Below are 23,141 nucleotides of genomic sequence, written 5' to 3'. Positions count from 1 at the left end.
CCATCATCTCCTAGATCCCTCAATCCCACCCATCATCCCCTAGGATTCCTCAATCCCACCCATCATCTCCTAGATCCCTCAATCCCACCCATCATTCCCTAGATCCCTCAATCTCACCCATCATCCCCTAGGATTCCTCAATCTCACCCATCATCTCCTAGGATTCCTCAATCCCACCCATCATCTCCCCATTGGAATACCTGAGTACAAAAAGGTATTGAGCATGATAGCAGGGAGAAGTTTTACTGAATGTTTACAAAGGTCTACTTTGTATCTGGGTGGATAGAGACAGTGATGGACACTCACCCATTTTCTAACTGCATAGAGAGATGTGAATAGACAACTTGGGGGTGTTCCTGGAAAAATAGTATTGAGAGTAGAATATTTACAACCTGTCTTTGTCAATAAAATCCCCCATCCCCAGAACCATTCTGCTAAATCTTCCTCCACACCCTTTCAAGGACCCTTAGATCCTCCCTTAAGTGGGCGGCACGGTAGCACAGTGGTTAGCACTGCTGCTTCACAGCTCCAGGGTCCTGGGTTCGATTCCCGGCTCAGGTCACTGTCTGTGTGGAGTCTGCACATTCTCCTCATGTCTACATGGGTTTCATCCAGGTACTCCGGTTTCCTCCCACACTCCAAAGATGCGCTGGTTAGGTTGATTGGCCATGCTAAGAAATTGTCCCTTGGTGTCCAGGGATGCAAAGGTTAGAGAGATCAGTGAGTATAATATATGGAGGTAGGGCCTAGGTGGGATTGTGTTCGGTGCAGACTCGATGGGCCGAAGGGCCTCTTTCTGCACTGTAGGGTTCTATGGTGACCAGAACGAGACTCAATATTTTAATAGGGGCCAAAATTGTGGACGGCACAGTGGTTAGCACTGCTGCATCGCAGCCCCTGGCGCCCAGGTTCGATTCCTGGCTTGGGTCACTGTCTGTGTGGAGTTTGCACATTCTCCCCGTGTCTGCGTGGGTTTCTCTGGTTTCCCCCCAGAAAGACGTGCTGGTTAGGTGGTTTGGCTATGCTAAATTCTCCCTCAGTGTCAGGGGAACTAGCTAGGGTAAATATATGGGGTTATGGGGATAGGGCCTGGGTGGGATTGTGGTTGGTGCAGACTCGATGGGTCGAATGATCTCCTTCTACACTGTAGAGTTCTATGATTCTAATGATCCTTGACAAGACTTTCATTTACATATTTAAATTAGTTATCTACCTATGTGGGGCAGGCAGATCATCCACTTCAGTGAAACTCCCTGATAAAGGGGGAGTCATGTTGGGGAGTCCATCTGATCAGGCTCCCTGTGACGCTACTGATCATTCCCCACCTCTCACCCTTTGACCTCAGGGTCATTAAAAACTCAGCCCTGCGTGATTGGCCAGCATCTTCTAAAGGCCACAGGAATCTCAGCCATTGGCTGGAGAGCTGTCAAGACCTTTTGCTGCCTGTCTTTGGGAAGGTTCATCACATCCTGTACTCAGGCAGTGACAGGGCCAACTGCCAGGATTGAGGGCCCCAGGAGCTGGCCAATAAGAGGCCAACAGATCTTCTCTTGGGGAGGGTAATGGTTGTGGCTGGTCTGACATACGCTGGGGCCCCGGACCCCAGTATAGCTGAATGATGGCAGAGGGAGGATTGTAGGATTGGGGAGTCACGATGAAGGGGGGGTGTTGGGGGGGGGGTGGTGAGCAACAACAGCAGAGTGGTAGCATCCCCCCCCCCCCCACTTTCCTAATGCTGCTTGACCAGGCACTTAGTCCCACCTCACCTGCGAGTCCTCAATAACACCCAGGGTTTGTCTGCCGTGCTCCCCACATGGTCAACCCACTGCCTACCATTGGGTCAATACTGGGGTGAGATCCCTTGGGTGGGTATTAAATGGCTCATAGAAATCCCCACTGCACGGAAGGAGGCCATTTGGCCCATCGAACCTGCACCGACAACAATCCCACCTAGTCCTCATCCCCACATATTTATCCACTAATCCCTTTAAATTACGCAACCTGGGACACTAAGGAACAATTTAGCATGGCCGATGTACTTATCGCGCACATCTTTGGACCGTGGGGGGAAACTGGAGCGCCTGGAGGAAACCCATGCAGACACAGGGAGAAGATGCAAACTCCACACAGACAGTGACCCAAGGCCGGGAATTGAACCCAGGTCCCTGGAGAGCTGTGAGGTAGCAGTGTTAACCACTGTGCCAAAGTGCCGCTCTTCCGGGTCTCTATTGGCAGAGGAACAGGAAGGCCATCCAAGGGTCTTCCCACCATTGGCTAATTGGGGTCAGGCACTGGGAGGTGGTGGGAGCTCCATCGCCATCCACCAGGCTGACTAAATTACCCACTCGGGAAGGGCACGGGATTCTGCCCATTGAGCCTATCTTGCCTCTCTCTGTCCCTTCTGTAAAAATGCATGGCCTCACACCTCTCTGTGTTAGAGTCAATGGAAATGATGAACAATGTGTATTGCTGGCACCAGTTTATTGCCTCTATATAAAGGAGTTAGCTCCCTGCACTGACTGACATTGATGAACCCACTGGCCAACCACCTCGCCTCATTCTGTTTCGGTGAAGCTTCCATTTTCTGATACTCACAGATGGTTTTCCTCTTTATCTTCACCTAGGCTTGCGGGGTGGACTTTGAGGTGAAAACATACTGCGCAGAGAACCTGGAAGAGAAAATTCATAAAAGGTAAAGCCCCTTTCTCTTCATTGACTCTGGAAAATGAACGTTGGGTGTGGGAGAGGGTGGGGTTGCAGAAACACATTGTCAAGCAAGTTTTTTTGTTGTTCGCTGGTGGGACTTGGGTGTTGAAGGCTGGCCAACATTTATTGCCCATCCCTAGTTGCCCTTGGAGGGGAACCAGCATGTATGTATCAAATAGAGATGGTGGGTCCAGGGAGTTTCCAAAAAAGGGAATGTCCACATGCCCCAAATTATCACTCCTTCTTCTCTATTTCGGAGATAAGAATTCTGCCCAATTTCCTGGGCATTGTCCTGAGCTTCGGTTGGTTATTGTTGATGCTGTTAGGATGAATCTTACCATATACTTCATTCCCTGTGCTGGCAGGAACTCAGTAAGGCTGGTGATTCGTAAAGTGCAATACGCCCCAGAGAAACCTGGACCACAACCCATGGCGGAAACCACGAGACAGTTCCTCATGTCTGACAAACCCCTCCACCTGGAGGCATCATTAGACAAAGAGGTGAGGGTCTGTGGGAGAGGTGAGTGGCACAAAGGCATTGCCAGCCAGAAGTACAAAAGAATCACTTAGCTTCCGCTTACTGTCTGAGCAAAACTCCGTAATCTTATTCAAAAGTTTGCTTTTATTAGCTCTTGGGTATCTGTTGTTCTATAAACTAGGCAATCCCCTCGATCAGATTCCAGTCTGTAACTCACCCCCCGGGTCTCTGTTATTCTATATATAAACCATCCCAAACCCCTCGATTAGATTCCAGTCTGTAACTCACTCCCGGTTATCTGTTATTCTATATATAAACCACCCCGAATCCCTCGATTAGATTCCAGTCTGTAACTCACTCCCGGGTATCTGTTATTCTATATATAAAAACCATCCCAAACCCCTCGATTAGATTCCAGTCTGTAACTCACTCCCGGGTATCTGTTGTTCTATATATAAAAACCATCCCAAACCCCTCGATTAGATTCCAGTCTGTAACTCACTCCCGGGTATCTGTTATTCTATATATAAACCACCCCGAACCCCTCAATTAGATTCCAGTCTGTAACTCACTCCCGGGTATCTGTTATTCTATATATAAACCACCCTGAACCCCTCGATTAGATTCCAGTCTGTAACTCACTCCCGGTTATCTGTTATTCTATATGTAAACCACCCCGAGCCCCTCGATTAGATTCCAGTCTGTAACTCACTCCCGGGTATCTGTTATTCTATATATAAACCATCCCAAACCCCTCGATTAGATTCCAGTCTGTAACTCACTTCCGGGTAACTGTTATTCTATATATAAAAACCATCCCAAACCCCTCGATTAGATTCCAGTCTGTAACTCACTCCCGGGTATCTGTTATTCTATATATAAACCATCCCAAACCCCTCGATTAGATTCCAGTCTGTAACTCACTCCCGGGTAACTGTTATTCTATATATAAAAACCATCCCAAACCCCTCGATTAGATTCCAGTCTGTAACTCACTCCCGGGTATCCGTCACTCAATACATAAACTCCTGGCTTAGATTCCAGTCTGTAACTCACTCCAGGTATCTGTCACTCCATATATAAACCCCTCAATTAGATTCCAGTCTGTAGCTCACTTCCGAGTATCTCTTATTCTATATATAAATGATTATGTTTCAGTGTGTAACTAACTCCTGGGTTTCTGTTAAAGTATACTTATGAGTCACAAGCAGGCTCACATTAACACTGCAACGAGGTTACTGTGAAAATCCCCCAGTTGCCACACTCTGGCGCCTGTTCAGATACACTGAGGGAGAATTTAGCATGGCCAGTGTACCTAACCAGCACATCTTCGGACTGTGAAAGGAAACCAGGGCACCTGGAGGAAACCCATGCAGACACAGGGAGAATGTGCAAACTCTGCTCAGACAGTGACCCAAGCTGGAAATCGAACCTGGGTCCCTGGTGCTGTGAGACAGCAGTGCTAACCACTGTGCCACTTCCATGATTAGATACAGTCTGAATTTTAAGCCATGTTCTGTGGCTCTGTGACTTAAACATTGAATGACAAAAGTGTGAATAGCGGAGGACCTTTGATTGGCAATTGTGTGAACTGTGAACTGAAAGGTACATTTCACATGTGAACGGAGTTACCAAAAAAAAACTCCTATTTCCTTTGCAAGCAGTGACCTTCCCTGGGACCTGGGTGACTCTGTATCTTGGAGGGTTCTGTGTTTTAAAAGCTGTGAACACTTTTGCCGTTCCAGATTTATTATCACGGAGAACCAATAAATGTCAATGTTCACGTGACCAATAACACCAACAAGACTGTCAAGAAGCTAAAGATTGCAGGTAGGGAAATGTGTTTTATATCTCAGCTCCCTGCCTCTCAGCATTCCGATAGGAGATGGATCGTTTTACTGCAATGTTAACAAGCGTGTTGACTTGATCAGGTTGTGTTACTGATGGGAGCAGAATTGCGATCTTGGCACAGATTAAATGTAGTGTGATGTGGAGATGCCGGCGTTGGGCTGGGTTGGGCACAGTAAGAATTCTCACAACACCAGGTTAAAGTCTGACAGGTTTATTTGGAATCACGAGCTTTCGGAGCACCATGACTCACCTGATGAAGGAGCAGCGCTCCGAAAGCTCATGATCCCAAATAAACCTGTTGGACTTTAACCTGGAATTGTGAGACTTCTTTAAATGAAATGTATACAAGATTTTAGACACACAAACAGGGCTGAGGGCAGTTTATTTATTAGTAGGCTTAGGTTCACAGAATAATTCCAGAGATGAAGGGGTGTGAGGAGAGATTAAACAGTTTGGGTTTGTACTCACTGGAGTTTAGAAGGATGAGAGGGAATCTGATCGAGGGATACGAAATACTAAAAGGGATTGATAGATTAAATTTTTTTTTACTTATTATTGTCACAAATAGGCTTACATTAACACTGCAATGAAGTTACTGTGAAAATCTATTAGTTGCCACACTCCAGCGCCTGTTCGGGTACACTGAGGAAGAATTTTGCACGGCCAATGCACCTAACCAACACGTCTTTCAGACTGTGGGAGGAAACCGGATCACCCGCAGGAAACCCACGCAGACACGGGGAGAATGTACAGACTCCACACAGACAATGACCCAATCCGGGAATCAAACCCTTGTCCCTCGTGCTGTGAGGCAGCAGTGCTAACCACTGTGCCACTGTGCAAAGACATGAAGACATGATGATTATCATTGAAATGAGAGGAATGTTTTTCATCTTGCACGTATCAGGACATACACAAGAATGCAAAGTTTCAAACAATCACAACATTCAGACGGCAGAAGAAAAGAGTACTAATCTCTTATAGTCTGGTGGCACAGTGGTTAGCATTGCTGCCTCACAGCACCAGGGACCTGGGTCTGATTCCTGGCTTGGGTCATTGTCTGTATGGAGTTTGCACATTCTCCCCGTGTCAGCGTGGGTTTCCTCTATATGCTCCAGTTTCCTCCCATAGTCTGAAAGACGTGCTGGTTAGGTGCATTGGCCATGCTAAATTCTTCCTCAGTGGACCCAAACATTGGTAAACATTAGTCCTTTAGAGGATGAGTAGAGGGATGTAATAACTGGAAATGAGCAAATGGCTGAGGCATTGAGCAGGTATTTCGTGTCAGTCTTCACAGTGGAAAACACAAATAACATGGCAAAACTTGATGAGAGGAAGGTTATGGCAGGTGAGGACCTAGAAACTATCATTATCACGAAAGAGGTAGTGTTGGGCAGGTTAATGGGGCTAAAGGTAGACAAGTCTCCTGGTCCTGATGGAATAATCCCAGGGTGCTAAAAGAGATGGCGGGGGAAATAGCAAATGCACTAGTGGTAATTTACCAAAATTCGCTGGACTCTGGGGTGGTTCCTGCAGATTGGAAAACAGCAAATGTGATGCCACTGTATAAAAAAGGAGGTAAACAAAAAGCAGGTAACTATAGGCCGGTTAGTGTAACTTCTGTATTTGGGAAAATGCTTGACTCTATCATCAAGGAAGAAATAGCGAGACATCTGGATGTAAATTGTCTCACTGGTAAGACGCAGCACGGGTTCATGAAGGACAGGTCATGTTTTGCTAATTTGGTGGAATTCTTTAAGAACATTCCATGTGCAGTGGACAATGGGGAACCTGTGGATGTGATGTATCTGGATTTCCAGAAGGCATTTGACAAGGTGCTGCACCAAAGACTGCTACATAAGATAAAGGTGCACAGTGTTATGAGTAATGTATTAGCATGGATAGAGGATTGGTTAACGCACAGAAAGCAAAGAGTGGGGGTAAATGGGTGTTTTTCTGGTTGGCGATCAGTGACTAGTGGTGTGCCTCAGGGATCAGTGTTGGGACTGCAATTGTTTACGATTTACAAAGATGATTTGGAGTTGGGGACCAAGTGTAGTTGTGTCAAAATTCACAGATGACATTAGGATGGGTGGAAGAGCAAAGTGTGCAGAGGATACTGAAAGTCCGCAAAGGGGATATAGATAATCTAATTGAGTGGGCGAGGGTCTGGCAGATAGAGTATAATGTTGGTAAATGTGAGGTCATCCATTTTGGTCGGATTAACAGCAAAATGGACTATTATTTAAATGATAAAAAATTGCAACATGCTGCTGTGCAGAGGGATCTGGGTGTCCTTGTGCAGGAATCTCAGGGAGTTTGTTTGCAGGTGTAGCCGGTGATTAAGAAGGCAAATGGAATTTTGTCCTTCATTGCTAGAGGGATGGAGTTTAAAAACAGCGAGGTTATGTTGCAGCTGTATAAGGTGCAGGTGAGGCCACACCTGGAGTACTGTGTACAGTTTTGGTCTCCTTACTTGAGAAAGGATATACTGGCACTGGAGGGGGTGCAGAGGAGATTCACTAGGTTGATTCTGGAGTTTAGGGTTTTGGCTTATGAGGAGAGACTGAGTAGACTGGGACTATTCTCAATGGAATTCAGCAGAATGAGGGGAGATCTTAAAGAAACATATAAGGTTATGAAGGGAATAGATAAGATAGAAGCAGGGAAGTTGTTTCCACTGGTGGGTGAAACTAGAACTAGGGGGCATGGTCTCAAAATAAGGGGAGCAGATTTAGGACTGAGTTGAGGAGGAACTTCTTCACACAAAGGGTTGTGAATCTGTGGAATTCCCTGCCCAGTGAAGCAGTTGAGGCTCCCTCATTGAATGTTTTTAAGGCAAGGATAGATAAATTTTTGAACAGTAAAGGAATTAAGGGTTACGGTGAGCGGGTGGGTAAGTGGAGCTGAGTCCACAAAAAGATCAGCGATGATCTTATTGAATGGCAGAGCAGGCTCGAGGGGCCAGATGGCCGACTCCTGCTCCTAGTTCTTATGTCCTTGTGTTCTTATGAACAGGCACTGGAGTGTGATGACTAGGGGATTTTTACAGTAACTTCATTGCAATGTTAATGTAAGCCTTACTTGTGACTATTAAGTAAACTTCAAATAAATCTTTTTGTTCGGAAATTTGACAATCTTGCATTTGTTCTGATGAGTGCAAGATTAAAAGCTTCAACAATGCGCCCTTCTTTTTTGCAAATTTCAGTTTATGATTAAGTTGTATGACATCAATAAGTAACAAGGCCGCAGTTGTAATATTAAGTTGGGGTTGAGTTGTGAGCCCTTCCTTTACATTACAACAATGGCCTTGAAGAGCACCAGGCTAGGATTGAAACATGTCAGGAGTGCGTCTATCTAACTGATGTCTGTGGAATCTTGTCAGGATTAGAGCCTGAAGTGAGGGCAAGCTCAAGGCAATCAAAACCCACATCAGCAGGGATTCACTGCACCAACTGATGTTGGGTTGTTGGATCGCATCGAATGCCCAGAGCTGCCATTTGATGTTTTGTTTCTCAAACATGCGCCTCTTGTTTTACAGTCCGACAGTATGCAGACATCTGCCTGTTTAACACAGCCCAGTATAAGTGTCCAGTCGCCACGGCAGAAGCAGAGTGAGTATAACATTGCCAGCTTTTGCAATCATGGAATCAAAAGAATTTATAAAACAGAAGGAGGCTGTTTGGCCTATAAGGTCATTGTCCCTTTGAGGGCAACACAGCAGAGTAAGGGTCACATGGGCAAGGCGACCAATCCAGGGTGTGGAATCACCCCAGGGTGATAGAACTCATAGGAAGAGACATTTTGGGAGCTAGTTACAGCCATGAGGCTTGTGATGATAGGAGTGCAACTGAGATGGATGTATATTTGTATTTAAGGGGAAATGTCTAAAACTTTAGCTTTATGTTATAGGCAGCCGGTATGTCTGGCAGGAATACCACGGGGTGAGGTGGTGGAGCAATGGTCTTGTGGTATTGTCACTAGACTATTAATCCAGAACTCAGTTAATGCTCTGGGGACCCCGGTTCGAATCCTGCCATGGCAGGTGGTGGAATTTGAATTCAATAAATTAAGAATTAAGAATTTACTGGTGACCATGAAACCATTGTCAATTGTTGGAAAAACCCATCTGGTTCTTTAATGTCCTTTATGGAAAGAAATCTGCCTCTTTCATCAAATAAAGTTTGTTTCTCTGTAAAAGGCCCTTAGTTTATAAGAACATAAGAACTAAGAGCCTGCTCCACCATTCGATAAGATCATGGCTGATCTAGTCAGTGTAATTATTCCTAGACGGAAATATCCTGTCCTCAGATTAATGCTAAATTAAAAAATTGCTGGGATCCATTATGGCTTCGTAATATATCTTGGGGTTTTGGTCCGGCACACTATCAGGCTTCTGTACAATTCTTATCAATAAATAGTTTTTGTGGAAGTGCATCCTTACAGCCTGCCATAACTGTACTGACTCTCTGAAAGAGCAATTGTGCTTAGTCCAACACCCAATGCGTTTTATCCCCCAGAAGTTCAGGCACATCTCCCTTTTAAAATTTGCTTCCACTACATTTTCAGGCGGTGGGGCAGGCTTGAGGGGCCAGATGGCCTACTCCTGCTCCTAGTTCTTATGTTCTTGTAAATTAAGGACTTTTTAGAGTGAAACAAACTTTATTTCATGAAACAGTTTAAATAAAGCTCTAATAAATGAAGCAGCTTAACCATTAATGGTTGAACAATATTTAAAAATGAAAGGAAGCTACTTTACTTCCCAGCTTACAACAGTTCCAGAATTTGCCTCCACCACCTTTTCAGATTGAAACAGTTCTCCTTGTGGTGTTCAATGGTCAGTTGTTCTGTGTTTGATCATGTTTATCTGGTAACCAGTCAGTGCTCACTGTGCTTGATTGATGAAGCCTAAATGTTGACTTGGAGAAAAGTAAATTTCTCTCTCTCTGTCTCTCTCCTCCTCTCTCTGTCTGTCTCAATGTGTGTGTCTCTCTCTCTGTCTCTCTCTGTGTCTGTGTGTATGTGTGTGTGTCTCTCTCTCTATGTCTCTCCCTCTTGGTCTTCCTCTCTCTGTCTCTCTCTATCTCTGTCTTTCTCTGTCCCTCTCTCTCTCTCTCTCTGTCTCTATCTCGCTCTCTGACTTTCTCTCCCTGTCTGTTTCTGTTTTTCTGTCTCTATTTTTCTCTCTCTCTCTGTCTCTCTTTCTCCGACTCTCTCTCTCTCTGTCTCTCTCTCTCTCTCTCTCTCTCTCTGTCTCTCTCTCTCTCTCTGTCTCTCTCTCTCTCTCTGTCTCTCTCTCTCTCTGTCTCTGTCTCTCTCTCTCTGTCTCTCTCGTTCTGTCTCTCTTTCTCTGACTCTCTCTCTTTCTTTCTGTCTCTCCATCTCTCTCTCTCTCTCTGTGCTTCCAGTGACATTGTGGCTCCGAGTTCTACGTTTTGCAAAGTGTACACATTGACGCCGTACCTAGCGAATAATCGAGAGAAACGTGGCCTGGCTCTGGATGGGAAACTGAAGCATGAGGACACTAACCTTGCCTCCAGCACCCTGTAAGCATACTGGACTTATCACCCGTAAGATGTTTGAACATCCACTTCTGCCTCAAAATTAGAAAGCAAAAATAAAAGTCTCACGTTGATTTTGAAAAGTTGTGTGAGTGCTCCAGTTAGTGTCGGATAAGAACATGGTGCAGCACTGAAGGAGGCCATTTGACCCATTGCTGGTTTTACCCTTGGATAACCTGATGGTAGGTGGTCTGTAATGATCTCACCAAGGCCAGTCTCCCGTCACCATCATCTCTTATTACAACCAGCTCAAAGTGCTGCTCGGTGGCTAAAGTCCCAAACTCCTTCAACCACTGGCCTGAGAGGAGCCAGTTGGTCTTAAACCTCCGGCTGCTCCTTCCCCATTGGGGGAACCTCCACCCACCTCATAGGGTTGCTCGTATTCCATGAGGCCCACTGACAATCCCCCATGGCCATCATAACAGAGTCATTTCAAACACGACAGTGGATGGCTCAGAATTGGACAGGGGTTGTAGGAAAGTGAGGCAAGAGGACTTGTTCACTCGCTGTTGTCGCTCTCGGTTTATATAAAGACCTCGGCAACGTTCAGGCTTAGTCTGATAAGCGACAAGTTACGTTCGCACTACACAAGCGCCAGGCAATGACCATCTCCAACAAGACAGAATCTAACCATCTCTGTTTGACATACAATGGCGTTACCATTGCTGAATCCCCCACTGTCAAAATCCAGGGGGTTACCATTGACCAGATTAGTCAGACACAGACTACCAAGAGCAGGTCAGAGGCTGGGAGTCCTGTGGTGAGCAACTCACCTTCCGACTCCCCAAAGCCTGTCCACCATCCACAAGATACAAGTCAGCAGTGCGATGGAATATTCTCTGGTTGCCAATTTGACACCATCCAGGACAAAGCGACCCACTTGATTGGCATCCCATCCACCAACATTCACTCCCTCCACCACCAATGCACAATGGCAACCGTGTGTACCATCTACAAGATGCACTGCAGCGACTCACCAAGGCTCCTTAGGCAGCACCTTCCAAACTCACACTCACAGCCAGTACCATCTAGAAGGATAAGGGCAGCAGATACCTGGGAATGCCATCACCAGGAAGTCCCCCTCCAAGTCACTCACCATTCTGACTTGGAAATATATCGGCCGTTCCTTCACAGTCGCTGGGTCAAGATCCTGGAATACCCTCCCTAACAGCACTGTGGGTGTACCTACACCTCAGGGATTACAGCGGTTCAAGAAGTTGGCTTACCATCACCTTCTCAAGGGGCAATTAGGCATGGGCAATAAATGCTGATCTATCTCACCCCTCCCTGTGTCCACTGCCTGGAGAGAATTCCAGATTTCTGCATTCCCTCTTGTGAAAACTGTTTCCTGATCCACTCCTGACTGACCTCGCTCTAATTTAGATCCCATTGTTCTGGATTTATCTACTCCCATGGATTTGAGGAATTTGGGTTACACCAGTTATGTGTAAGAGTGTCTCTCCCCCTTTCAACATTCACCTGTGGAATCCTAAGGAGCAGGAAGATCCCAGAAAATATTGAGACTGGTGTGTTGCCAATGTTGGTGAGCCCGTGGATTCCAGGCAGAGAGGGAAAGTGTCCAATTCCTCGTCTTGCACAGCATGGTGAAATGGGGATGAGGAGCATATCAGCCATGATCGAATGGTGGAGCGGACTAGATGGGCTGAATGGCCTAATTCTGCGCCTATATCTTACGAATTGACGTTATTGGAGTTAATCCAGGCAGTGAGTTTCCCATTGATTTTGGCGTTATTCTTTCCCCACAGACTGAGAGATGGAGCGAGTAAGGAGATTCTTGGCATCATGGTGTCGTACAAAGTCAAAGTGAAGTTGGTGGTTTCGAGAGGAGGGTGAGTACAGAGATTTCACGTCGCAGTGTTACTATTTCCAGGAGCTGTATCGCTGTTGGGTATCGATCAGGTAGAAAGAGCGCTTGTCAAAGAACCACCGTCCAGCTGTCACGTGGGGATGAGATTCCAGTCTTCCTTGATGGTTTTAGTAAGAATTCTCAGGCTAAAGTCCAACAGCTTTATTTGGTAGCATGAGCTTTCGGAGCACTGCCCCTTCATCAGGTGAGTGGGGCCTGTGTGGAGTCTGCACATTCTCCCCGTGTCTGTGTGGGTTTCCTCTGGGTGCCCTGGTTTCCTCCCACAGTCAGAAAGACGTGCTGGTTAGGGTGCATTGGCCATGCTAAATTCTCCCTTGGTGTACCCGAACAGGGGCCAAAGTGTGACGACTGGGGAATTTTCACAGTAACTTCATTGCAGTGTTAACTCACCTGGTGAAGGAGCAGCTCTCCGAAAGCTCGTGCTACCAAACAAACCTGTTGGACTTTAGCCTGTTGTTGTGGGACTTCTTACCGTGCCCACCCCAGTCCAACGCCGGCATCTCCACATCATTTGATGGTTTAATTCGTTAGTTTCTCCCCCCACTCTGCTGTTGGACCGAGATTTTGTCTCTGAGTTAATTACTCTGAATGAATTTATCGCTGTCAAATGGAGATGGGGCTTGCTAGAGTTGGCCTCAGTGCCCCAAGGCTAGTGGTTGAGGCAGGAGGAATGTGGGGAAGTTCCTTGCCACTCGGTCACCAAGAGTATATCGGATGTGGGGAGAGACACGGGGTGGTGAGGATGCCCAAATATCTCACTGATCCTGAGAATCTGTCACTAATCCGTAGAATCCCTCGGGCTGGATGTTATGGTTTGTGGAAGGCCGAGGGTAGTAGAACAGAGGGTGAGTGGTCCGCTTGCTGTCACAATCCCTCCCCCCCCCCCCCCCCCCCCAACCCCCCACCTTTTGCCCCCATCTCAGCTTGGCGAATCAAATGCTGGACCGTCAATTAGCAACCGACTTGTGGGGCGGCACAGTGGCACAGTGGTTAGCACTGCTGCCTCACAACTCCAGGGATCTGGGTTCAATTCCCGGCTTGGGTCACTGTCTGTGCGGAGTGTGCACATTCTCCCCATGTCTGCGTGGGTTTCCTCCGGGTGCTCAGGTTTCCTCCCACAGTCCGAAAGACGTGCTGGTTAGGGTGCATTGGCCGTGCTAAATTCTCCCTCAGCGTACCCAACCAGGCGCAGGAGTGTGGCGACTAGGGGGATTTTCACAGTAACTTCATTGCAGTGTTAATGTAAGCCTACTTGTGACACTAACAAATAAACTCAAAACTCGAATCCAGCTGGTGTTGGATTCCAATTTGCAGCGCAAGGAAGAGGTTCTGTGCCCAATCAGGAGACTAGCCAAGGTATTAGGTGGGAGATGGGTTGGGGCAGAGGTCAGCCACAGTTTCCAGTTTAAAGGCCCTCTCACTCGCTCTTTAATTTTGATGGAAGCGTAAAAACAGTGAACGAACAAAGTCTAGAGACATTCGGACACCTCCACCCTCACCAGCAGAACCCATGCAGCCGTGGTCCCTGCCACAGACTCTTCCTCCTGCCCCCGTGTTGCCTCCTGCTATAAGTCACTCCCGGAAGTTTTGCTGTCCGATCTCTGGGACAGGGGCTGGCAGTGGGAAGTTGGGTGTTTAACAGGGTCGACTCCTTGTTACGCATCAGCGTGACGGGCTTTCCCTTTGGCACCTGCCCTGCCTTCTGTAACATCAGAGTTTGGCGAGACGACATCAAGTTACCAACTTGGTATCGCCAAGCCATATTTCATACTAGTGTGATGGGAAGGGGAGTGAGGAGCGGGGAGGGGTGCGATGGGGTGGGACGGGGGGATGGGGGGGCTCACGGGTTGCCCATCAGATCCAGCCCACAGCATCCATCACTAATCAATATAGTCGCTCCTTATCAATGGAGATGCCCCTGACCCATGGCGTCCCCTCTATGGAATAGCCATCCCGACTCTTAACCCCCTTCATATCTGATGTTTACTGTTTTACCGTCGCCTCACTGTTGACCCATTTGCTTCACTCTAAGCTTGAGCATCTGACACGGTGTCTGTGGATTCTGTCACCACTGCAGGAGGTGCCTCACAGACAATTTGAGCAATTTCAGCAATCAAAATACGTGGTGTGTGATACTGTAGACAGCAATGTGATCACTCTCACATCATCTGGCTTTAGGCATCTTGAGCCAGGGACAGGTCGGGATACCAGAGTTAAAACCTCCTGCCCTTTTCTCGAAACAGTGGATCTTCTCCAGAGTAAACGGGGCCTGGGTTTCACATCCTATCTGGAAGACGGCACCCCTGACAGTGTGGCACTCCTTCAGCACTGCAGTGGCAGTCTGAGCTACAGGGTCCAATTCCTGGCAATCTACAACCTTCTGACTCAAACCACTGAACCAATGCTAACATCATACTTTAACTTTAGTCAGAGGAGTTCATAGTTAAATATTGTTTGATCTTTTTACAATCTCTCTTTATATAGGGTGTGTTTCCTTCACAAAGCTGCTGATTTGTTGTCAAACCTCTCTCTCTCTCTCTCTCTCTCTTTCTCTCTCGCTCTTTATTTTAATGCCAGCCTTTTGGGAGATCTTGCCACAAGGTAAATGGTGATGATTTTGACCATCATTCATTCGCAATTTTGCCTCATCTTGCATCGGCCCTTGTTTCCCCTTGCATTTGATAAATGACGGATGGATTTGTAAAAGGCAGGGTTTGTTTGATCGAGCGCATTGAATGTTCTGATGAAGTAACAGAGAATGTTGATGAAGGGAATGCAGTGGATGTTGTCTGTTTGGATTTTAAGAGTGCGTTTGGTAAAATACCACGCAAAAGGCTGCTCACGCAACATGGTCAGTATCAGCTCAGATGGAATATTAACGTAAGGATAGTGAGTCGCGGTATATGGTTGTTTCTCAGACTGGAGAATGGTACACAGTGGTGTTATAGAATCATAGATTCCCCACACTGCAGAAAGAGGCCATTCGGTCCATCGAGACCGCACTGACAACAATCCCACCCAGGCCCCAACAGATACTTACCCCGCTAATCCCCCTAACATACACACCCCGGGACATAAGGGGCAATTTTGGCATGGCCAATCAACCTAACCTGCACACCTTTGGACAGTGGGAGGAAACCGGAGCACCCGGAGGAAACCCACACAGACACGGAGAGAACGTGCAGACTCTGCACAGACAGTGACCCAAGCTGGGAATCGAACCCAGGTCCCTGGAGCTGCGAAACAGCAGGGCTAACACTGTGTCACCGTGCCACTCTAGGTTACCCAAGGTTGTGTGCCAGGACCTTTCTCTTGTTATGACCTATGTAAATAACTGGGACATTGAAATGCAGATTAAAATTTCAAAATTTGCCAGTGATACCTAGCATGGAGGAGTGGCTAAGAGTTAGAATAATGCTAATAGATTGCCAAGGAGCATCAGTGTGCTTGTTCATCCTGCAGAAGGAATTCTTCAGCTACTGGCAGTAAAATAAAACTTACTCCAACTTATAAATCAAAGAAAAAGGTATAAGAGAGAAACTTCATTACTGTAACACTTGATGCCTCATCCTAGGCCATTCCCAGCTCCCATAAACCCCAGCGGCTTCTTGTTAATACTGATCACCACTAATGTTCTTTAGGGAAGGAAATCTGCCGTCCTTATCTGGTCTGGCCTACATGTGACTCCAGAGCCACAGCAATGTAGTTGACTCTCAACTGCCCTCCAAGGGCAACTAGGGATGGGCAATAAAGGCTGGCCAGTCAGCGACGCCCGTGTCTCATGAATGAATAAATAAATTTTGCCATTGGCTACATAGTTTACTGGGTCAGCTGACCCTTACAGCATGTTACCATTGGTCACATGACAGCAGATCCAATGGTTGCCTTCTAACAAGTCTCAGGATATGGACAGACAAGTGACAGATGGAATTTAATACAGAGAAATGTGAGGTGATACATTTTGACAGAAGGATAGGGAAAGGCAATATAGATTTAATAGCACAGTTCCAAAGAGGGACAGAGGGAGCTGGGGGTGTGTGTGACTTGATTTTTGAAGATGGCACAACATATAGAATCAGACAGCAGAGAAGAGGCCCTTCAGCCCATCGAGTCTGCACCCACACATTAAAAACACCTGAACTCCCCCCTAATCCACTTTACCAGCACTGGGCCCATAGCCCTGAATGTTATGATGTGGCATGTGCTGATCCAGGTACTTTTTAAAGGATGTGAGGCAACCCACCTCCACCACCCTCCCAGGCAGCGCATTCCAGACCCTCACCACCCTCTGCTTTTCCTCACGTGCTCCCTAACCTCCTGCTCCTCACCTCGAACCTGTGTCCCCTCGAGACTGACCCTTCGACTAAGGGGAACAGCTGCTCCCTGTCCACTCTGCCCATGTCTCACAGAATCTTGTGCACCTCGATCAGGTCGCCCCTCAGTCTTCTCTGCTCCAAGAAAAACATCCCAAGCCCATGTATCTCTCTTCATAGCTTAAATGTTCCATCCCAGGCAGCATCCTGGTGAATCTCCTCTGCACCCCCTCCAGTGTAATCACATCCTTCCGATAATGTGGTGACCAGAACTGCACACAGTATTCCAGCTGTGTCCTCACCAAAGTTCTATATAAATTCAACATGACCTCCCTGTTTTTGTAATCTATACCCCGATTGATAAAGGCAAGTCTCCCATCCGCCTTTTTCACCACCTTATTAACATGCCCTTCTGTGTTCAGAGATCTGTGGGCAAACAAGCCAAGGTCCCTTTACTCCACAGAACTTCCTGGTGTCCTCCCATTCATTGAGACCTTTCTTGTCAAATTACTCCTTCCAATGTATCACCTCACACTTTTCAGGCTTAAATTCCATCAGCTACTTATCTGCCCATTTGACCGTTCTGTCTTTCTCTTCTTATAGGCCGAGACACTCCACCTCACTGTTAACCAGCTGGCCAATCTCTGTGTCATCTGCAAAGTTACTAATTCTACCTCCCCACATAGTCATCAATGTCATCTATATAAATGATGTATAAGTGGGGGCCCAACACAGATCCCTGTGGTACGCCACTGGACACTGGCTTCCAATCACTAAAGCAGCCTTTTGTCATCACCCTTTGTTTGTGTCCTACGATTGAGCCAATTTTGAATCCACTTTCTTAAATGACCCTGTGTCCTATGTGAATTTACCTTCTTTACAAGTCTGCCATGTGGGACCTTGTCAAAGGCTTTGCTGAAATCCGTATTGAGAGTTCTTGGCGAAGCATCTGAGGTCTTCATAAATAGAGACATTGAGTATAAAAGCAGGATGTTGTGCTGAGCCTTTCCAAAGCCCTGGTTAGGCCCCAGTGGGAATATTGATCCAGTTCTAGGTGATGACACTTTAGGAAGGATGTGAGGGTCTTTGAGGGGGTGTGGAGGGAGATTTACCAGAATGGTTCCAGGGAAGGAGAGGATTTTAGTTACAAGGTTGGGGTTGTTCTCCTTGGAGCAATGGAGTGTGAGGGGAGATTTGATCAAGGTTGACAAGATAATGACAGCATTGGACAAAGACAAGCTGTTCCCATTGCCTGATGGTGCAGGGACTCAGGGGGAGACAGGTTTAAGATTTTGAGGGAGAGATACGGGGGAATGTGAGAGAGAATGTTTCTACACAGTGAGTTGGTGCTGTGAGGCAGCAGTGCTAACCACCAGAATGCCCTTCATTGCAGTGTTAATGTAAGCCTATCTGTGGCACTAATATGTAAACTTAAACTTAATAAACTTAAACATAAACTTAACCGTCCAGGCCAGTGGACACCAGCTTGGGGTTGGGGGGTTGGGGTAGTGGTGATGGTGGGGTGCAATAGGGGGATCTCTGGGGGGGGTTGAACTTGCTGAAAACACACCCATCCACATGAATGTTCCTGTCTCCACCTACCTTTCAGTGACGTGATCCTTGAGCTGCCTTTCACGCTGATGCACGCAAAACCCGAGGAAGAGGCCTTTTACAGAGAAGGTAAGAATATCAACAGGATAACACTGGGGCCGGAGAGAAACAGCTCTCTGCAGAGAAAAGGCTTTGAGATGCACAGTCTCTTTTGGAAAATTAAAACCAGAGCATCCATTATCCCAGCAACCACTTCAATTCCCCGAAATACAACAAATCGATAGGTCTTGATGGACAACATGGCCATGTTGGGCTGAAGGGCCTCTTTCTGTCAAACTCTTTGGGGAAAATTTTCCCGTCTCACTCTCCACGGGAAGCAGGTGGGGTGCGGACAATGCAAAGGCCCATTGACCATGGGTGGGATTTTCCGGTTTTGGGATGAGTGTGGCTGGAATATTTCGCCCCGTGACTATGACTCCATGACAGAAGGGTTAAGCCCATCAAGACCCCGGGACTTGCTCTGAAGAAGAATAATACACACACGAAACATTAACTCTGTTTGATCTGATTTCGATTTATTGTTGTCGTATGTATCGGGACACAGAAAAAAGTATTTTTACTTACACGCTCTACAGATACAGCATACCATTCATAGAGTACATAGGGAAGAAGGAAAATCGAGGGTGCAGAATATGTTTCCCCGCAGATAGTGCCAGACCCACTGAGTTTTTCCAGAACCTTCTGTTTTTACTTTAGGATCTGGGGCCTGGTCATCTTTTAGTTCTAATGATTTCCGCAGTACCCTTACCCTGGTGAGTTGGGGAAAGGCAAAGGGCGAGGGATGGAGGAAAGGGATTGGGAAGGAGGGATTGGGGTGGCACGGTGGTTAGCACTGCTGCCTCACAGCGGCAGGGACCTGGGTTCGATTCCCGGCTTCGGTCACTGTACGTGCAGAGTCTGCACATTCTCCCCGTGTCTGCATGGGTTTCCTCCGGGTGCTCCGGTTTCCTCCCACAATCCAAAGATGTACGGGTTAGGTGGATTGGTCACGCTAAATTGCCCCTTAGTGCCAGGGGAACTAGCTAGGGTAAATGCATGAAGTTATGGGACTATGGGGATAGGGCCTAGATGGGATTGTGGTCAGTGCAGACTCGATGGGCCAAATAGCCTCCTTCTGCACTGAATGATTCTATGATGTTGGGAGAAGGTTGGAACGAGGGAGTTGGGGACACAAAGATGGTCGATGGGGGAAAGGAGGGAGGGAGGGGAAGGGGACACGGAGGGTGTATAGGGGAAAGAGAGAGTGGGAGGGAGATGGAGGGAAGGCAAGAGGGGAGGGACAGAGATGGAGGTGAAATGACCTCTAGTGGTCTGTTCCAGCAATAACAAGGATAAGAGAGTCTGTCCAGGGTGATGAGTAAACTTGACGATTTACAACAGACATCTCCCTGACGTGTGAATGTTCTTCTTACAGTTCCTGAGAATGAGGCTCCCATTGACACCAATCTGATTGAGTTTGACACCAAGTAGGTCCTCCTTCATTTAAGCATGAAATTGATGCCGTGTTCTTGCATGTTCTTGTTCAACATTCTGTGTGTGTGCATGTGTGTGTGTGCGCACATGTGCATGTATTGTGTAAGTGTGTTTGTGTCAGTGTATCTGTGTGTGAGTGTATCTGAATGTGTTTGTGTATCTGTGTGAGTGTGTTTGTGTATATGTGTGTGTGTATATGTGTATATGCACATGTATATGTTTAAAGTTTATTTATTAGTCACAAGTAAGGTTTACATTAACATTGCAATGAGGTTACTGTGAAGTTCCCCGAGTTTCCACACTCTGGCGCCTGTTTGGGTCAATGCACCTAACCAGCACATCTTTCGGACTCTGGGAGGAAACTGAAGCATCTGGAGGAAACCCACACAGACATGGGGAGAACATGCAGACTCCAGACAGACAGTGACCCGAGCCAGGAATTGAACCCGAGCCCTGTATATGTGTGTGTGTGTGTGTGTGTATATGTGTCTAAATGTGTTTGTGAGTATGCATATGTATATTGAGCGTGTGTGTGTGCGTGTGTGCACGTGTATGTGTGTGTGTGTGTGTGTGTGTCTTAGTCTTTCGGTAGCTTCCTCACTGTCCTGGCTTTGTTTACAGGATAATGGAAGTTACTTCTGGCTGCAGCATTCCGTGCCCATCCCCCTTTTCTCTGGATTGGGATGAGTCCCACATTCGTGCCCCGTCCAGCTGTGACCCTGTGTTGTGCCTGAGCTGCAGGCAGGGATTGTACACAGAGCTCTCCCTGGCTCAGTACAGATCCTGGGCTACTGCAAACTGGGTGTAAAGTGCAGCAAAACACCTCAAATATATCGAGTCTCACCGACCACAATCCTACCCAGGCCCGTACATGGTAACCCCATGTATCTACTCTCACTAGTCCCCCTGACACTAAAGGGCAGTTTAGCATGGCCCACCTGCCTAACTCGCGCACATCTATCAAAATGAATCACTTCATATTTTGGAATATTTCATATTTCACTTCAATGCGGAATATTCATATTCCTCATTGAACATCATCTGTCACCTACCTGCCCATTCCACCAACTTGTCCATTGTTTTTCGAAGTTTTGCGCAGTCCTCCCCATGGTTCATTTTGGCACAGTGGTTAGCACTGCTGCCTCACAGCGCCAAGGACTCATCTTCCTGACTTGGGTCACTGTCTGTGTGGAGTTTGCACGTTCTCCCCGTGTCTGTGTAGGTTTTCTCCGAGTGCTCCAGTTTCCTCCCACAGTCCGAAAGACGTGCTGGTTAGATGCATCGGCCGTGCTAAATTCCGTCTCAGTGTAACCTGAACAGGCGCTGGAGTGTGGCGACTAGGGGATTTTCACAGTAACTTCACTGCAGTGTTAATGTCAGCCTACTTGGGACACGAATAAATAAAACTAAACTCTTTTCGACCGTGGGAGGAAACTGGAGCACCCGGAGGAAACCCATGCAGGCACGGGGGGAATGTGCAAACTCCACACAGACAGTGACCCGAGGCCAGAATTGAACCTGGGTCCCTGGCGCTGTAGCCACTGTTCCAGTTGCCTCTCCTTCCAGCTCCCTCATAACTAGTGTAGGATTTATTACTGACCTTCCTCTCGATGCCCATTCACTTTCTCACATTTCCTTCACCGCTAGCAAGTAGGAAACACCTTCTCTCTGATCCAAACCCTCTGGGCCTCGTCCAAGCTCTACCTACCCCAGTGTCTCTAGGCTCTCAATGAATGAACTGAGGCTGCGTGCAACGTGGGTCACTAGGCCGGCTCACTCCCTTCTCAATCCTCTTCCCTTTCCCAGTGACGATGACATTGTCTTTGAGGATTTTGCTCGCCAGAGGCTGAAAGGATTGAAGGACGACAATGACGAGGACGAGGACGGGGTGAACTCCCCGCAGCACAATGACCGATAAACCGCCTCACCCTCGGGTCGCCGCGGAAACATGGCGGAGTTCTGGGTCCGTGGAAAGCTGCTGTTGTTTAGTTTACTTTTCCTTCTTGTTTCTGTTCGGGAATAAAATGACTGAGGCTTCTCGAGGACCTCGAGCCTAAACCAAGCTGTAGACTGGTACAATGATGATGTCAGTTCCTTCACGGCCTCTTCAGGGGCAAAGCCTTCCGTAGGCCTCACCGGCATTGGGCGACTTTCTCCAGGATCGCCCTGCTGAAGGCGCCCAGGAATTTCCAGATTAGCCTGCATGCTGACGCCAAAACACCCGGCTGAGATAATCACAGGGAGCTTGAAGCATTTTCGATCGACGATTCTGTTTTTGTTTATTAACTGTAGGAGTATTGGGAATGTTGGGGGGGGGTGGCTGGAAGGTTGTTAATTTTCCCAGGGCTTTTTGGAGGGTTCGGCCTCCAGGGGCCCAAACTGAGTTAACAACCCACTCAACCCAAACTCATCCCCATGGGCAGCAGGTCTGAGCGGAAATTGAATATTCTCAATCAAAAGCCAAAATTACGAAGCAGAGCAAGCTATACCTTTACTCAAGGTTTGCTTCTCTCCACCAAATGCTTCTCTGTCAGTCGCCAAGTACTGGATATAATGATCCTAATTCACGGCCAAGTAGACTTTCCCAAAGGCAAGTCAAGTTGGGCGGTAAACATCCACCTTGCCCAGTGACACCCATATCACACAGTGTTGTGTCAGTTGTGGGCGATGTGGTTAAGAGTGACGTTTGGGCTTGAACTTGTCCACTTCCTTCACAGGCCTCACACCCCAGTTTGTTTTCAGAGTCACACCTTTCTGCCAACCAGATAGTAATGTTTCCAATTCCAGCCGGAGATATTCCTCCTTTTAACAGCTAACCCCGTGCTGTACCTGTCCTGGGAGTGTTTGATGGGGGACAGTGTAGAGAGAGCTTTACTCTGTATCTAACCCTGTGCTGTACCTGTCCTGGGAGTGTTTGATGGGGGACAGTGTAGAGGGAGCTTTACTCTGTATCTAACCCCGTGCTGTACCTGTCCTGGGAGTGTTTGATGGGGGACAGTGTAGAGGGAGCTTTACTCTGTATCTAACCCTGTGCTGTACCTGTCCTGGGAGTGTTTGATGGGGGACAGTGTAGAGGGAGCTTTACTCTGTATCTAACCCCGTGCTGTACCTGTCCCAAGAGTGTTTGATGGGGACAGTGTAGAGGGAGCTTTACTCTGTATCTAACCCCGTGCTGTACCTGTCCTGGGAGTGTTTGATGGGGGGACAGTGTAGAGGGAGCTTTACTCTGTATCTAACCCCGTGCTGTACCTGTCCTGGGA

The 23,141-nt window shown here is 47.4% G+C and overlaps 1 protein-coding gene across 4 annotated transcripts in view; it reads left to right on the top strand.

The window, feature by feature from the left end:
- Window positions 1-22,844, top strand: part of arrb1 (arrestin, beta 1) — a 106,920-nt gene extending 84,076 nt beyond the window's left edge. The window contains exons 7-16 of one of the 4 annotated variants that reach the window (XM_080197998.1): window positions 2,625-2,692; window positions 3,072-3,207; window positions 4,930-5,014; window positions 8,577-8,649; window positions 10,444-10,581; window positions 12,363-12,446; window positions 15,062-15,085; window positions 18,407-18,477; window positions 19,823-19,874; window positions 21,688-22,844. In XM_080197998.1, coding sequence (XP_080054124.1) covers window positions 2,625-2,692; window positions 3,072-3,207; window positions 4,930-5,014; window positions 8,577-8,649; window positions 10,444-10,581; window positions 12,363-12,446; window positions 15,062-15,085; window positions 18,407-18,477; window positions 19,823-19,874; window positions 21,688-21,799 — 843 coding nt within the window. In that variant the 3' untranslated portion in view covers window positions 21,800-22,844. The remainder of the gene's footprint in view (window positions 1-2,624; window positions 2,693-3,071; window positions 3,208-4,929; window positions 5,015-8,576; window positions 8,650-10,443; window positions 10,582-12,362; window positions 12,447-15,061; window positions 15,086-18,406; window positions 18,478-19,822; window positions 19,875-21,687) is intronic. The other 3 variants (XM_080197999.1, XM_080198000.1, XM_080198001.1) reach the window with 3 other exon arrangements.
- The last annotated feature ends 297 nt before the right edge of the window (window positions 22,845-23,141 follow it).

Source organism: Carcharhinus amblyrhynchos, chromosome 10 (genome assembly GCF_965287045.1).
Source record: "Carcharhinus amblyrhynchos chromosome 10, sCarAmb.v2.hapA, whole genome shotgun sequence".
In the NCBI taxonomy this organism is placed as follows: domain Eukaryota; kingdom Metazoa; phylum Chordata; class Chondrichthyes; order Carcharhiniformes; family Carcharhinidae; genus Carcharhinus; species Carcharhinus amblyrhynchos.
This window is presented reverse-complemented; position numbering and strand designations above follow the sequence as displayed.